Source organism: Phacochoerus africanus, chromosome 4 (genome assembly GCF_016906955.1).
Source record: "Phacochoerus africanus isolate WHEZ1 chromosome 4, ROS_Pafr_v1, whole genome shotgun sequence".
Taxonomy (NCBI): Eukaryota; Metazoa; Chordata; class Mammalia; order Artiodactyla; family Suidae; genus Phacochoerus; species Phacochoerus africanus.
Genome location: NC_062547.1, coordinates 89,881,472 through 89,897,475, shown reverse-complemented (window position 1 = coordinate 89,897,475; position 16,004 = coordinate 89,881,472). Strand labels below are relative to the sequence as shown.

At 38.2% G+C, this 16,004-nt stretch overlaps 1 protein-coding gene across 1 annotated transcript in view; it reads left to right on the top strand.

Annotated features, from left to right (window-relative positions):
* Nucleotides 1–16,004, top strand: part of ACOT12 (acyl-CoA thioesterase 12) — a 46,283-nt gene that overhangs the window by 5,640 nt on the left and 24,639 nt on the right. The window contains exons 2-5 of the mRNA XM_047778213.1: nucleotides 1,790–1,859; nucleotides 9,037–9,097; nucleotides 10,232–10,333; nucleotides 13,789–13,924. Of these exons, the coding sequence (XP_047634169.1) occupies nucleotides 1,790–1,859; nucleotides 9,037–9,097; nucleotides 10,232–10,333; nucleotides 13,789–13,924 (369 nt within the window). The remainder of the gene's footprint in view (nucleotides 1–1,789; nucleotides 1,860–9,036; nucleotides 9,098–10,231; nucleotides 10,334–13,788; nucleotides 13,925–16,004) is intronic.

Genomic DNA, 16,004 nt, shown 5'->3' with positions numbered 1-16,004 from the left:
AAATTGGTAATTCATGTTGGTGTACATTGTAACACTTTATTAATAAGAATAGTTTAATAAATTCAACATCTCATTCCCTCATGTCAGGTAACGAGAATGAATATCTAGTAGGTACTCATTACTCAACTTATTACAGCATATATTGGTAAGCATTTAAGTTCTCTAGAAAACTTAAACCCTAAAAGGGCACTATTGGAGTTCCCGTCATGGCACAGCAGAAACAAATTCGACTAGGAACCATGAGGTTGTGGCTTTGACCCCTGACCTCGCTCAGTGGGTTAAGGATCTGGCATTGCTGAGAGCTGTGGTGTAGGTCGAAGACGCGGCTCGGATCTGGCATTGCTGTGGCACTGGAGTAGGCCGGCGGCTACAGCTCTGATTAGACCCCTAGTCTGGGACCCTCCATATGCCAAGGGCGTGGCCCTAAAAAAGACAAAAAAAAAAGATAAAAGGGCACTGTTGATGGTTAGAGTAGACTCATTAACAGATAGGACTAATTCAGCTCAGTATCTGGAAATCAATGGGAACTGAATAAATACTTGATACACTGAATTAAATTGAGCCCAATATGAGAATTACTGGAGTCTGATACTTTTATGCTTATTTCCTCTCACTGCATTTATATCTGGGAAGCCCATTCTCCCCCCTCCATCACTCACACAAAGAGTTCTGCTGTGGTTAGTTTTCTGGTAACTCAGTTTATATTGAGTGTATATCTGGAAGAACAGTTAATCCAACTAGTTAAACCAGAATGTTCAATATTCTATAGAATTAGCTCCTAAGAATGTTACATACTTGCTCTCTGGAATATTTTCTCACATCTCTTTACCTGGGACCATCAATTAATATATATTGCAGTTTAAAGAATCCACTACATACAAAGAATACAAATTCAGTATAGTTCACCATCTCTTTCTTTTTCATAATGTGGCAACAGGAGTGAAGTCTCCAAAATTAAAGTGGAGTTTAAATTTCTTTGTGTATTCTGTTGGGGTCTGTTGCAATTTTAATTGACTATTCCTCCAAGTCAAATTCTAGAAAAAACACATGTCAAATTTTTCCTAAAGAGAATAAATTTGATATTTTTACATAAAGTAAAACCAACAATCAAAAAAAAATCTCAACAAATTAAACATAGACAGGGAAAATGTAAATAACTGGAGTTCCTCCCTAATCTCTCCCACCATACTCAATACTTTTCCTCCTCCAACATAATTAATGCATAGTGAATTTTGTGTGAATCTGGCAATAATAAATAATAAATACTTATTAAATGCCTATATGCCAATCTATATTTCTCTGATGCTCAGACAAGTTTCTCTCTGGTTTGGGGTATGACTTTGGGGTCTTCCATATCGTTCAGTGTTTACACTAGTTAAATGGTTTAAATGTATTCATAACACTGGTTATGTGGGATAATAAATACAGCTTTGGGGCCTTGTTTTCAAAACAAAAGAAGGGTAAGTTACTAACAAAATATTTAAAGCTGGCATCAACTTACTAAAGTTGCTATTTAAATAACTTGATACGCTGGATATTGGTGTTGAATTTCAAATCAAAGATAGTGCAAGTTAAAACTTAGGAGAAAGTACAGTAATTTCCATACAGTAGAAAAAATATACTGAGCAAAGAACTCAGTCGGTTCTTCCAGAAGTGCAGGCACAGCTGTCCTATATTGAATGAGAAGATGAATTACTAGAGTAAATTCTCTTGTTTTACTCCTTTTCTCACATGCTGAAATATTTAAGCATAACCACTAATGCAGCCCATATTTACCTGTTTTTTGAAGCTGAAAAGCATGCTGGGGTTTCCTGTGTTACAGCCTCAGTGGATGACATACAATTTGAGGAGACAGCTAGGTAAGTGACATTGCTCTATCAAGCCTTCCAACTCCTGAATGTATATGTTGTGACATATATCTGTGGCACCTGGGTTTACTCATTTGGAGTCAGTGATACAATTTGTTAATAAAACAAATAACCTTCGACCCAATGTAAATCAGAAAAAAATATAATTTGCAGGACCTACTTTTAGTAAATACTCTTAACTGTAAATTTACTGTCCTGATTTTGTTGAGAAATAGCTATTAGCATTAGATGCATTCTGGTATAAGGTAGAGCAGGATTTCTAATAGCTGATTCTTAATGACTCTTCTCTCTACTAGAAGAATAATTAATGCTAATAAGTATCTCTATGATGGTGAATTCATTATTAGGTTGTTGGGTAAATGCATCTGAGCAGAGATGTTAAATTATAAAAAAACATTTTGTGCGTGGCTGTGTATATATGTTTTACCATCACTTATTGTAGAAAATCTCAAGGTACACAAATCTTTCAACCACCTATGACAATATTCAGCTCATAGACATAGTTGTTTTACCAATATCCCTCCACACTCCCACACACACCTGGATTATATTGAAGCAGATCCTAGACATCACGTCTGAATATTTTAGTATATATTTCTAAAAGATAAGAGCTCTTTTAGAAAAAGTAATAACCTAAACACAATACCATTAACAAAAAGTATCATTCCCAATGACCTGAAAAAATGTTTTTTAAACAATTGGTTTATTGAATCGGGACCCAGTATGGCTGATATGACCTTTAACATAATATTGTTCCCTTTCTTCATTTCTCTTGCAATTTAACTTTTAAAGAAACCTGGTCATTTGTCTTACAGATTTTACCACACTTTGCATTTGCTCACTATATCCCTGTTTAACATGTTCTCATATAAACTGATAGGTACATCTAAAAACTGACCTGATGAAAGTTTGAATTTTGGTAAAACCCATCCCTTTCAAGAACACATAACATCTCCCAATCTTTACATAGAACATTATTTCATTAGATACTGGTAAAATAGTAATATGCTAATTCTACAATTTCTTCACATATTTTCTGAATATTTGTATAGCGAAACCCTTTATCTCACTAATTACTTGATTACTCTGAGCCAAAGTTTGTCCGGGAAAGACAAGCTTAATTCTTTCCCTTTAGTTAGTATCATTATGAGCTCATGGATTTTAACATATTTGATGCATTTCAATTCTGATATGATTATTACTCTGGATGTTCAAACTATCCCATCCTTGAGCACTGGGAGCTTCTTTGGTTTGGTTCCTAAGTCCTTTGGACATAACAAAGTTAAAATCTTTAATAACTCCTTTGTTTCCTGCCTTGATAAGCTGGGCTCATCTTTTATGTTTCCTCACACAAATTTAACTTCAGAAAATTTTTCAAAAGAAATGATAAGTCGAGGTCATAATCTAGGCAGGGAAGGTGCTCATTGATACAAGGTTGGTCATTATTTCTATGGCTTTTTAGTGGACAGAATTAGGAATTATGTTTTTTGAAGAGTATATGTTAATAACTGTAACAAACTAGGATAATGTGGTTTTACTTAATTATTTCTTTAATTTTATGTTCATATCTCTTTTTTTTTCTTTTCTTTTTTTCTTTTTTTCGGCGAGGGCGGGGGGGCTGCATCCACAGCACATGGAAGTTCCCAGGCTAGGGGTCGAATTGGCGCTACAGCTGCTGGCCTACATCACAGCCATAGCAACACCAGATCTGAGTCGCTCTGAGACCTACACCATAGCTCATGTCAACACCCAATCCTTAACCCATGGAGTGAGGCCGGGGATTGAACCCACATCCTCATGGATACTAGTTGGATTCTTTACTGCTGAGCCATGATGGGAACTACGTATCTCTTTTTTTCATTCTGAACACCTTTGATTCTTACGTAACTTAGAAGAAAACAAAACTTATAAGAAACATAACTTACAAGAAAAAGGAAGAAAGAAGATCATCTGTTTCCAGTCTGGGATAGTTCTCAGGACCATTGGGTAGTTACCACCAGTTTTCAAACCCTAAGTACTCTTGTCCAGTGAGATACCTAGTTCATCTCTACAAGCTTACTGCCTATATTTATCTATGTGGCATTTATTCATTTACATACAAATAAAATTAAGCTAAGTGAAAGCACATGCATAAAGAAATTACATCTTCAAACCTGACCCCAAAAGGCTTTTGATAGGAATTAGAAACATAGATATGGAAAGACCTTTAGCTCTTAGCCCAATCATCTCTTGGTACTGATAAGACACTGAGGCCTAATGCCCAAAGCCAGCCAAAGGTCAGAGGGCACTTAGAGCCTGGATGTTCTTATGCTTAATCCAGTGCTTTTCCCAAGCCACTTCTTCTAACTTTGTGATCAGCAATCTTTATTGAACATCCTGATGCTGGTTTTCATAGGCAGCTACAGTGTTAGTAAAAGAGCCCTTGACATACTAGAGCCTTGAAGATGCAGGTAAAGTTCTGTTGGCTAAGCTCAGATACTAGCTGTGTGATTTTCCGTAGAGTAGAAAAAATTGACATGTGTTTGTATCTGAACAAATTACAGATTAATGAAAATCCAAACTTATTTGAGCATAGATTAAAGCATCATTACTAAATTTAAGAAGGCCAGCAGTCGTTTGCAATAAACATCCATTATGAACTTTCCAATCCTAAATTATATAACTTAGATTTAACTAGTAACATCATCTTAAAATGTGGTTTGCCATTTACTCCATTTTGTGTTTGTGGTGTCAGAAGGGATATGAGAACTGCACCACTGAAAAAGGAAAATTGAAAGCTACTTATATAAATTCATATAATTTGGTTAAAAGCCATAGTAAATATTTTTGAATTCACAAATGTATATTGCATAGACCAAAATTCTGCTCTAGACCCAAAAGAATATACGATTATGGCACAGCTCTGGAGTGTGTGGCACTCAGTCTGGTGAGAAAGTTAGAAAAATACATAGTCATCAGAATGGAAGGAAATGATAGGATGCATGCTTAGGGTGAGATGTAAACTCAGTTCCGGGGGGTGGATAAAAGGTCCATTTTAATTGGAGAATCAATGAGACTTTCATGATGGAGGTAGCATTTAATAAAATCCTTAAATGAGGTATAGATTTTCATCTGGTGAATAGGAAAAGGTCTTTACAAGATGACATACCTGTATAAGCTAAGCACCAAGGTGGGAAGGAGTGGGGGGTGCTCAGGAAAAGCCTGGTCTGCAGAGATGACGCCCTAACAGTAGTTTGGAATTGGCTAACAGAAGGCCTTGAATGCCATGCTATGAAATTGATTTTATTCAGTTGGAATTTTAGTCATTCCACTCATCCGACAGTTCAGTATCAGAAGTTTGGTTTGGTAGAGAACCAAGCCGTATGTATTTCCCCTACATTTTAAGGGCAGGGCAGAGTTCACAAAATCCGAAAAGCAGCAAGATGCTTCCCCTCTTCAAAGTCTGACAGACAGAGAGGGCCAAGATTTTGGTAGCATATGAGAACAAAGTACTAAAGTAGCTTAGAAAAGGGACTCACTCTTCGCCTCATGCTATTGCCGTAAACCTCTGCTAGAAACTTGACGAGAGCCAGAAAGTCTGGAAGGAACAAATTTAATGAAAAAAGAAAAATTGGTTTCCGTTTGGATGTGTTAAATGTGGGGATTAAGTTAAACAAGGTAATGTGTGTGGAAGCAGCTAACACTCAGCCTAGTAGAGCCTCCATAACTATTAGCCGAATCTGCTAAAAGAAGTTTGAGAATATGGCTCTGAGTTTCAAGAAAGAAGTTCAGGCTAAAGATATAGACTTGAGGAGTTCCCATTGTGGCACAGTGGTTAAAGAATCCAACTAAGAACCATGAGTTTACGGATTCGATCCCTGGCCTTGCTCAATGGGTTAATGATCTGGCTTTGCCGTGAGCTGTGGTGTAGGTAGCAGACGTGGCTCAGATCCCGAGCTGCTGTGGCTGTGGTGTAGGCTGGCAGCTACAGCTCTGATTCGACCCCTAGCCTGGGAACTTCCATATACCGCAGGAGCGGCCCAAGAAATGGCAAAAAGACGGAAAAAAAAAAGATATAGAATTAAGAATCATCTCTATAAAGATGACAGGATGATGGAAGAGAACAAAGTCTTTCTGGAAGAAAGTGAAATGAGAAGAGAACAGAACAAAGAACAGATTTGGGGGGATGGCTACACTTAAGGGATGGATAAAGGAAGGGAAATCAGTGAAGGAAACTGAGAATGAAGAGAGAACAGTGTTTTGGAAGCCAAAGGAAGAGATGGTTTCCTGGAGGAAGAAGTTGACAGATTCTCTTAAATGAGAGGAGCCCTTGGATTTAGCTGTTAGGAAGTGACTTTGGAGAGATCAGGAGTAAGATGTGGAGAAAACAGGTAGTTTTGAGTAGCTGAGAAGGGAATGAAAGATGAAACCCCCAAACTGCTGAACCCGAAAAAAATCCTATTTTTTTTTGTCTTTTTGTATTTTTAGGGCTGCCCCCGTGGCATATGGAGGTTCCCAGGCTAGGGGTTGAATCAGAGCTACAGCTGCTGGCCTACACCACAGCCACAGCAACACCAGATCCAAGCCATGTCTACCTACACCATAGCTCAAGGCAATACCAGATCCTTAACCCAGTGAGTGAGGCCAGGGATCGAACCTGCAACCTCATGATTCCTAGTTGGATGCATTTCCGTTGTGCCACAACAGAAACTCCAAAATCCTAATCTTTGAAGACCCATCTCAAATGTCACCTCTTCTTTTTTTTTATATATTACTCAATGAATTTATTACATTAGTAGTTGTACAATTATCATCACAATCCAATTTTTTAACATTTCCATCCCAAACTGCTAGCATCCCCCCACCCCCCAAGCTCTCTCCTTTGGAAACCATAAGTTTTTCAAATCTGTGAGTCAGTATCTGTTCTGCAAAGAAGTTCATTGTGTCCTTTTTTCAGATTCCACATGTCAGTGAAAGCATTCTATGTTGGTATCTCATTGTATGGCTGACTTCACTTAGCACGATAATTTCTAAGTCCATCCATGTTGCTAAAAATGCTGGTATTTCATTCTTTTTAATGGCTGAGTAATATTCCACTGTGTAAATGTACCACATCTTCTTGATCCAATCCTCTGTCGATGGACATTTAGGTTGTTTCCATGTCTTGGCTATTGAAAATAGTGCTGCAATGAACATCAGAGTACATGTGTCTTTGCGAGTCATGGTTTTCTCTGGATACATGCCCAGGAGTGGGATTGCTAGACCAAATGGTAGTCCTATTTTGAGTGTTCTGAGGAATCTCCATACTGTTTTCCACAATGGTTGCACCAATTGACAATCCCACCAACATTGTACTAGGGTTCCTTTTTCTCCACACCCTCTCCAGCACTTATTGTTTGTAGACTTTTGGATGATGGCTATTCTGGCTGGTGTAAGGTGGTACCTCATAGTGGCACCCACAGTCAGCTAATCTATGACAAAGGAGGTAAGAATATACAATGGAGAAAAGACAGCCTGTTCAATAAATGGTGCTGGGAAAACTGGACAGCCACAGGGAAAAGAATGAAATTAGAACACTCCCTAACACTCCCTATACACAAAAATAAACTCAAAATGGATCAAAGACCTAGATATAAGACCAGATACTATAAAACTCTTAGAGGAAAACATAGGCCAAACACTCTCTGACATAAATGACAACAATATCTTCTCAGATCCACCTCTTAGAGTAATGACAGTAAAAACAAAAATAAACAAATGGGACTTAATTAAACTTCAAAGTTTCTGCACAGCAAAGAAAACCCTAAGCAAAACAAAAGGACAACCCACAGAATGGGAGAAAATCTTTGCAAATGAATCGACTGACAAAGGATTAATCTCCAAAATTTATAAACATCTTCTGCAGCTCAATACCAAAAAAACAACCCCATCAAAAAATGGGCGGATCTAAACATACAATTCTTCAAAGAAGACATACGGATGGCCAAAAAACACATGAAAAGATGTTCAACATCACTCACTATTAGAGAAATGCAAATACTACCTCTTCTATGCCTCCTTCCCTGACTTTTCACATTAGTTGCTTCTGCGAGCTTTTGCAATGCTCAATCCTTTCTTCTTTTCGAAAAACTGCATTTCATCTGTCTAGATCCTGGTGCCCCAAGTGAAGACAGATTTCCTTGATGTTCAAAACCTTGTCTTATAAATCACTGTATTCGAAGGTCTTAGTGTAATGCCAGAACTAGTTGTAACTCAGTAAACATTTGTTAAATATATTATGAGTTGGAAAGAGAAAAAGATTATTTTAGGAAGTTGAAATATGGAGGAGAAGAGAAAAAAAAATCTCGAGATAGAATATAGTTGAAAGATTTTTTTTTAAAGGAAAAGGCTTGATCTTTTTCCACAGACTGATAAGGAGTCAGGAAGGGGCAGAGACTGAGGATGCAAAAAAGCAAAGAGCTGCCTAAGCCAGACCACAGTGAGGGAGAAAAGGTAATGGGGGGATGGATCAAGGACACAGGTAAAGGAAGAGATCTTCCTTCCTCTGAAACAGAAGAGTGAGGAGAAGAATAGTGAGAATGTGGTTCAGCTTTGAAGAAGGGAGAAAAATAGAGGAGGTTTATATTGGGTAGACCCTTAGGTGACCGAGAGGCCTGAACGCAAAAGCTCTGAAACAGCTTCCAGTTACTGGACCAGAGTTCTAGCAAGAACAGGGAGTGAATGGATCATCTATCTAGCAACTCTGAGGGCTCAGGTAAACCTAGGGAAGCAAACATTCAGTTTTATTGCTTGCCTGCTTATATGTTTACCCACATATTTGTTGACAAACATTTTAAAATGTCGATTGTCTAGGTCTGCATGTGTGTTTGTTTTACCTCCTCTTAAGGAAACAGCCGTGATATGGTATAAATGTCTGCTGTAGATTTGGAAGTTCACTTTTACACCACCTTTGCAGAGGCCCTTTTCTGTTAGAAAGAGGTAGTCAGCTAACATAGGTATGGTTTACAATGACTGACATCTGTTTTTTAGCACTGTCTTGTTCTGTTATCATTAACCTGAGTTTTTCATGCAGGAACATTATCAACATGATAAAGTGGAACTGCACATGCATTTAAGTGACTCCTCATCAAATGAAATGAGATTTGCTAGAATTACAGAGGTGGTTTTTTTTGTTTGTTTGTTTTACTAGACTTGGACAAGTTATAACCATCAAAGCGAAAGTTACTAGAGCATTTAGCACAAGCATGGAGGTAAGAGGCTCCTATTTTTTCTTCTGCCTCTTGGTGCTCATTTCTTCATTGTTTATAGAAGGTAGATGAGGAGGCCTGGCATGACTTGGCGCTCATGAGATTCTGAATTTCAGAAGGCCCTTGTCAGGCTCACAGGTAAATAAGGAGCCTGTGTTTCCCTGCTGCTAAAATTAAATGTGATGTAATGTGCTCTTTTTACATAGAAGGATACACAGGAAGTAAACATACAAGGAGAAGGCACTCTGGTTTCATAAACTAAGTGAATCATGGATTGTTGATGATTTTTGTACATGACATACTTGGTGAAGATGTAGAAATAGATATTCTTTATCATTGATAACATAGTGCTGAATTAAGATGCCTAAGGTGGCCCACAATTTCCAGAAGGTAGTATTATTTTTCTGAGGTATGTGCCTGAGTTTACTTAACACTTCAGCAGAATGTGATCGTGAGGCCCAGAGTTCAGAGTTCTTCACATGGGGAAACCTAGTCCACTATAATGTGTTACCAGGAAGTGTCTTAGCTATCTCCTGGCCAGTCCTGAAAAATGAAATTCCTGAAAGAGGAAAGCTACAAATAACATGACCGCAAGTAATACTCTGTCCATGTCAACTTGTTTACAAAACTCAGACTAAAGATTTTTAAAAGGTATGGTGCATCTCTCTGATAGGCTATAAGGCATTCATTAACATCCTGTTTTCAAAAGTACATTTATTATGTACTTTTGGGATTAGAAAATGCTTATCACATAATTTTAAGTTATAATATAAAATTGTAAATACACGGTGATGTACACTTATACATATATACGTGTGTATAATTATTAATCTGAATGATGAGATTACTGGCAATATCTATGATAGTCAGATTCCATTTTTATCATCTATTTTTGTATTTACCAGATTTCCTATGGGAAATATATTTTTTTCTATAATCAGAAAAAAAGATATTTTCCAATTTCATAGAAAAAGCATTGAAAGGACTGTATTGTTTGAAAGTAAATTAAAATGCTGATTTCATTTAAAAACCCAAAGAAAATAATGATAGAGTACAGAGATGAATTTTGAATGCTGCAATCTCATCTGTTGTCTGGATGGCTGAAAATTTTTGAATTTATTTTTCTTTTCATTTTAGATCAGCATCAAGGTCACAGTACAGGATATGTGCACTGGCACTGAGAAACTTGTTAGTGTGGCTTTCTCTACATTTGTAGCCAAACCAGTTGGAAAAGAAAAGGTAAATTTCCTGTGTGAAGAGATCTCTAGCATGTAATTGAGGGACATATTAACAGAATTATCAGCATCAGAATTACTATGGAAAAAAAAGACATTTCTTTTTACCATGAGTTATGCTTTCCCAAGATTTGTTATTCAACAATATTTATCATAATTTTCAGCAATATTTATGCAGTAATATCATTGTACTATAACTAACTTAGAGAAAATGAGAGATGTAGACAATTTGTGAAAGAGGAAAAAACATTGTGTTTTAAATGATGGGAAAGTTATATCAGTGTCTCAAAAACATTGCTTACTGGTTTAATTCTTTTCTTTTAGCGTCATAGAACTCAAAAGTGAGTTAAAATATTTTTTTTAGGAGTTCCCGTCGTGGCACAGTGGTTAACGAATCCGACTAGGAACCATGAGGTTGCGGGTTCGGTCCCTGCCCTTGCTCAGTGGGTTAGCGATCCAGCGTTGCCGTGAGCTGTGGTGTAGGTTGCAGACGCGGCTCGGATCCGGCATTGCTGTGGCTCTGGCATAGGCCAGCAGCTACAGCTCCGATTAGATCCCTAGCCTGGGAACCTCCACATGCCGCGGGAGTGGCCCAAAGAAATAGCAAAAGGACAAAAACAAACAAACAAACAAACAAACAAAAATATATATATATATATGTTTTTTTTAAGTAAGAGCTGTTTAGCTAGCAGTTGCATGCTATCTATGGTCCAAACAATTTTTGTACCTGAAGGAAAAATGTCAAAGTTGCTGAGTTACTGAAGTTTAAAAATAAGCTGAAGGGCATATGGGGTAAATACACCCTTAAAATATATATATATATTGGCCTGATGTGGGTGCCCAAATAATTACCTGGCCATTGGCCCAGGAGCAGCGAGTCCCTTGTCTGCTGGGGACTTATTATAATTTCTTGGCTTTTCTTTTTAGGGTGACTAGGAGAAGATCCCCATTTAGTCTGAGCATTTTTATTTATGTACTTCTTTGCTTTTTAGGGCCACACCCACAGCATATGGAGGTTCCCAGGCTAGGGGTCAAATCGGAGTTACAGGTGCCAGCTACACCGCAGCCACAACAACGTGGGATCCGAGCTGCGTCTGCAACCTACACCACAGCTCATGGCAACACCGGATCCTTAACCCACTGAGTGAGGCCAGGGATCAAATCCGCATCCTCGTGGATCCTAGTCAGGTTCATTACTGCTGAGCCACCATGGGAACTACCTAGTCTGACCATTTTTAAATGTAATAATTCAATTTAGAACTTAACTCTTTCACTCCAAGAATCACCCAGAGGTGACCACAGTGGCTTCTCCTAGTTCCATTTTGAAGCAACGAGTAGTTTTCACTCTGCCAAAGTGTTCTTCCTCACAATGCCTCCAACTTCAGATCCAGCTGGGGCAAAGCAATGTTTTCACTGCACCCAGCAGAAGTGACAGAGAACCACACTCACCAGCTACTCCTCACCAGGGCCAGGAGTCTGTATCTCAGGCCTACTGAATTAGATTCACTAGGACAGGAGTTGAGAATCTGTACTTTGACAAAGCACCCTAGGGATCCTCTGGTCACTAACCTCATTGAGACACTGAGATAGGTCTTGCCAATCATTTTGTTTTTCCTGGAATCCCCGCCCCCCACATCTCCAAACTTTTGAGAATGAGAGAATATGGGGGTGGGTACAGAGTTCTCATATCTGAGTGCAAGCGACAGAAAGGATTCTACAGCACCCTCCAAGCCACTCCTTCACTTGGAGGAGAAAATGAGAACCACCACTCTCCCTTCCAGCTTCAGGCCTCTTGCTCCAACTTCATGACTCATGGAATAAGAACAGAACAGCCACACTTTTCGTCCAGTCTCTACTGAGTCTAAAAAACTGTTTTCCAACTGTGATTCTGGGAAAGCAGTCACCTTAAGTGCTGCTGTAATTGGCTGGCTGAGATAACCTTTACTGTAAGGCTCCTTTCCAAACAAACTTATTTTCTAGTTGGTAACATTCTTATTCAGTAGCACATCATGAAGAGAGCCATGTAAAATCAGTAGTTTGGTTTGAACCAACAGGCCTGCCTGGATCCCTGTCCAAAGTGAGTTTATTCTCAGATGAGCTGGGCAATGATTAACTAGGTCTAGTTCAACAATGGCACAGGCCAGATCACAGAAGGCCGCATAAGACTCCATAGGGTATGCGCCTGCACGGCCTTACTGAAGCTAAAGGAGAGGACACAGCAAACATCAAAGAGGTTTGAGACTTCCAGCCACAGCTCTTAGGGTCCTCTTTAATACACAAAATCTACTTCGTCTGCAGGTTGGAGAACCAAGGCCTTAATTTACCAGGTGGTCCTTTATATCCCACTAAAAATAAGACTGTGGAATTAGTTAAACCAGTCTAAGCTCTCTGTCTCTATGTCCCTAAACAAATTAGAGGAAGGAGTCCAGGGGAGTTTAACTTTAAGCATATATTAGAAATCACTAGCTGTTTCATCCTTATCTTGGTCAAGGGTCAGCACCAGCCTTTACATGTCTTGTAAATAAGCGTGGAAGGACGCTGGCCCAGCTGTAAGGTGACTCATAAACACAGGCCAGCACTCAGGCATTTCTGGAGGAGTTTGAACACTTGGTTCTGTTGCATCATATTTCCAGGTGTCCAGAGGTCAATTAGAGCTTTATTCTGACATATTGATTCTTTTGTTTTGCTTATTAGAAAAAGTTTTCACCGTGTGATGAAATTTCCAAACTGGGACTATCTCTTGGTACATGATAGCTTTCTCTAGAACATCTCTATTCTCTTCCCTTGCTATCTTTTTCTTTTTCTTTTTTCTTTTTTTTTTTTTTTTTTGTCTTTCGTCTTTTTAGGGCCACTCCCACAGCACATGGAGGTTCCCAGGCTAGGGGTCAAATCGGAGCTGTGGCTGCCGGCCTACGCCATGGCCACAGCAACTCCAGATCCGAGCCACATCTGTGACCTACACCACAGCTCACGGCAGCGCCAGATCCTTAACCCATTGAGCGAAGCCAGAGATCGAACCCACAACCTCATGGTTCCTAGTCAGATTCACTTCCACTGCACCACGATAGGAACTCCTCCCCCTTATCTTAATTTTGCAAAAGGTATAAAACATGTCTTGATAAGAGGAGTCAAAGTCCCTCTCCTCATTCGTTAATGTGAAGAATTCTTGTTTTGTACTTCTGTGGAAAATTTGTTAAACCAGGAGTAATTAATATTTGGGAAATTTTTTAAGGCACATATCTTGTATGAACAAATAATTAGGGCTATATTGGTTTTTTTTTTAGTTTAAAAATATTTTAAGAAAAAATTAAGTTAAAATAAAATATGTATGAAAACACCCATAAATGCTTTAACATTGAGTTAGAGAAAAATGTAGCATGTCATTTGTTTCTGCTAAATTCATGTTGTGCTTTTATGATTTAACAAGGCAATTAAACATAAATGTTTTTCTTTCTCTAGATTCATTTAAAACCGGTCACACTTCTAACTGAACAAGATCATGTGGAACATAACCTGGCTTCTGAGAGAAGGAAAGTTAGGTTACAACATGAAAATACCTTTAAAAACTTGATGAAGGAAAGTGGCACATTTGATGGTAAGTAAATCTACTTACAGGGAATTTAATTATATGGCTGCGGTCTAGCATGTGATCTATCCTGGAGAATGTTCCAGGTGCACTTGAAAAGAACATGTATTCTGCGGCTATGTTGGTCCTTTCCAGTAATGAGAAAGAAAACCAGAGACAGAATGAGAAAGAAAACCAATTCAGGTCAAAGTTCCTGACAAGATGAATGTAAAATTGTCCAGGCAGAATGATGACACGATTCTGAATGAATATCCAAAGTACAAGAATTGAAATTGACCTCCGGATGGGTATTCCCCTGTCTGGAAGCCTGTGGAAAGGACGAGCTTTGTTTACTGTGTTTAACATGAGTACATAGCCAGAGCTGTGAGCCCAGATGGGTCTCTAAACCTGGGAGAACCCTATTTCCCCATTGATTGGCAGTCACCTGCAAAGAGGCATGCTTCTGCCCCAAGGTCCACTAGACTTAACATATTTCTGCAGTCATGTCATAGCTGATGCTTATGAAAATATGACCTGCCCTAGTACCCACCTCTACATGTCTCACTGAATGCCATGTATGTCTTCATAGGAATCCAGTAGCTTTTTCTTTAGTTAGCCCTCAGAAAAGGAATTGTCTTATATTTAAGTCTTTACAATGTCTCTCACAGTATAAGGTCTTTTCTCAATGTTTTAATTTTATCCTGGCAACACAATACTCAATTATGCACCTTTCTCTTTTCATTTAACAGTATATTTTAGGGATGGATTATATAAATTTATTTTGAACAAAAAAGAAGTATCATGTAAGTAAGAGAAATTAACCTAAAAAATTCAATCAATACTAGTTTGGGATGTTTATAGAATATTATCTAACAAAATCAGTACTTTAAAAAAGATAGAAGTTGGAAAGGAATTAAGATTTCACATGCTCTTTAAGGATCACTTTAGGAAGCAATCCAATTTTGATTACCACAATGTGGTGGGCTTAAAGTCTGGAAAAAACTGAAATTTCCAGATAAAATATTTATAAACATCATTGCAAAAACATCTCAGCAGGCAAAAAAAAATAAGAGAAAGCCTGGAAGTCTATAAGTGATTAGAAATACAAATGCAGCAGTGTAAGGAGACACAAGAGCTGGCATTTTCTCAGAGGCCCCTGTGGGTGCTACACCTAGAACCTATGTTTTAATGGGCTCGCCAGTGCTCAGGAGACACAGCCAGGTGGAAGCTTGCATTAGGGAACCATACCTGGAACTGCAAACTCCCGAAAATGATACCCTCAGTGGGTCAACTGGAAAAATCCCATTCCTCAGAGAGCTCTGGTAAGGATGCTTTCCACTTAGCCCTGGGTGGAATGGAAAAAAAAAAAAAAAAACTGTTTCCCTCTGAGGATTCAATCACAACTACATTCTCAAGCAGATTTGGTGTCAGAATTCATATAACTTGTTTGGCCTAAAACAGACCAAGGGAAACCCAGTGGGAAGCAGTACTGTGTTAAGTACCCTCAGGTGATCTACAGCCACAAAGGCCAATCCTCTGAAGAAATGACTTCAAGCCCAACCCTCAAGAATTCCCACAGATAAAGATCTAAGAAATACGAGCTTCTAGGCAACAACCATAAAAGATAAAAATACATCACCAAAATCCAAATGAAGCAATAGTCAATAGAATGAGGTCCTCAAAGACTACAGATATTGAATTTATCATATAAAGAATTTGAAGTAAGAACTTTAGTATATTTTAAGAAATAAGAATATCAAAAGAATGCAGGAACAAGAAAATGACCTAGAATATTTGAAAAGAAGCAAAAAGAATTTCTATACAAAAAGAATATATAATAATTAAAATTTAAAACTCAATGAACAAAATAAACAACATTTAACATGGTAAACTGGAAAAATGGATCTGAAAAAGAAAAGGGAATATATAAGAGAGATTAGGAAACAGAATGGAGTAAGATGTCTAATAAGCATCTAATCAAAGTTGCAGGAAGACAGGGGAAAAAGAATGGGAGAGAAGTAATATTTGAAGCAAACAACACAGACATTTCATTAAGAGGTAATGCGGAAGTTTAATATACATATGAAAAGATATTCAATCTCATTATTAA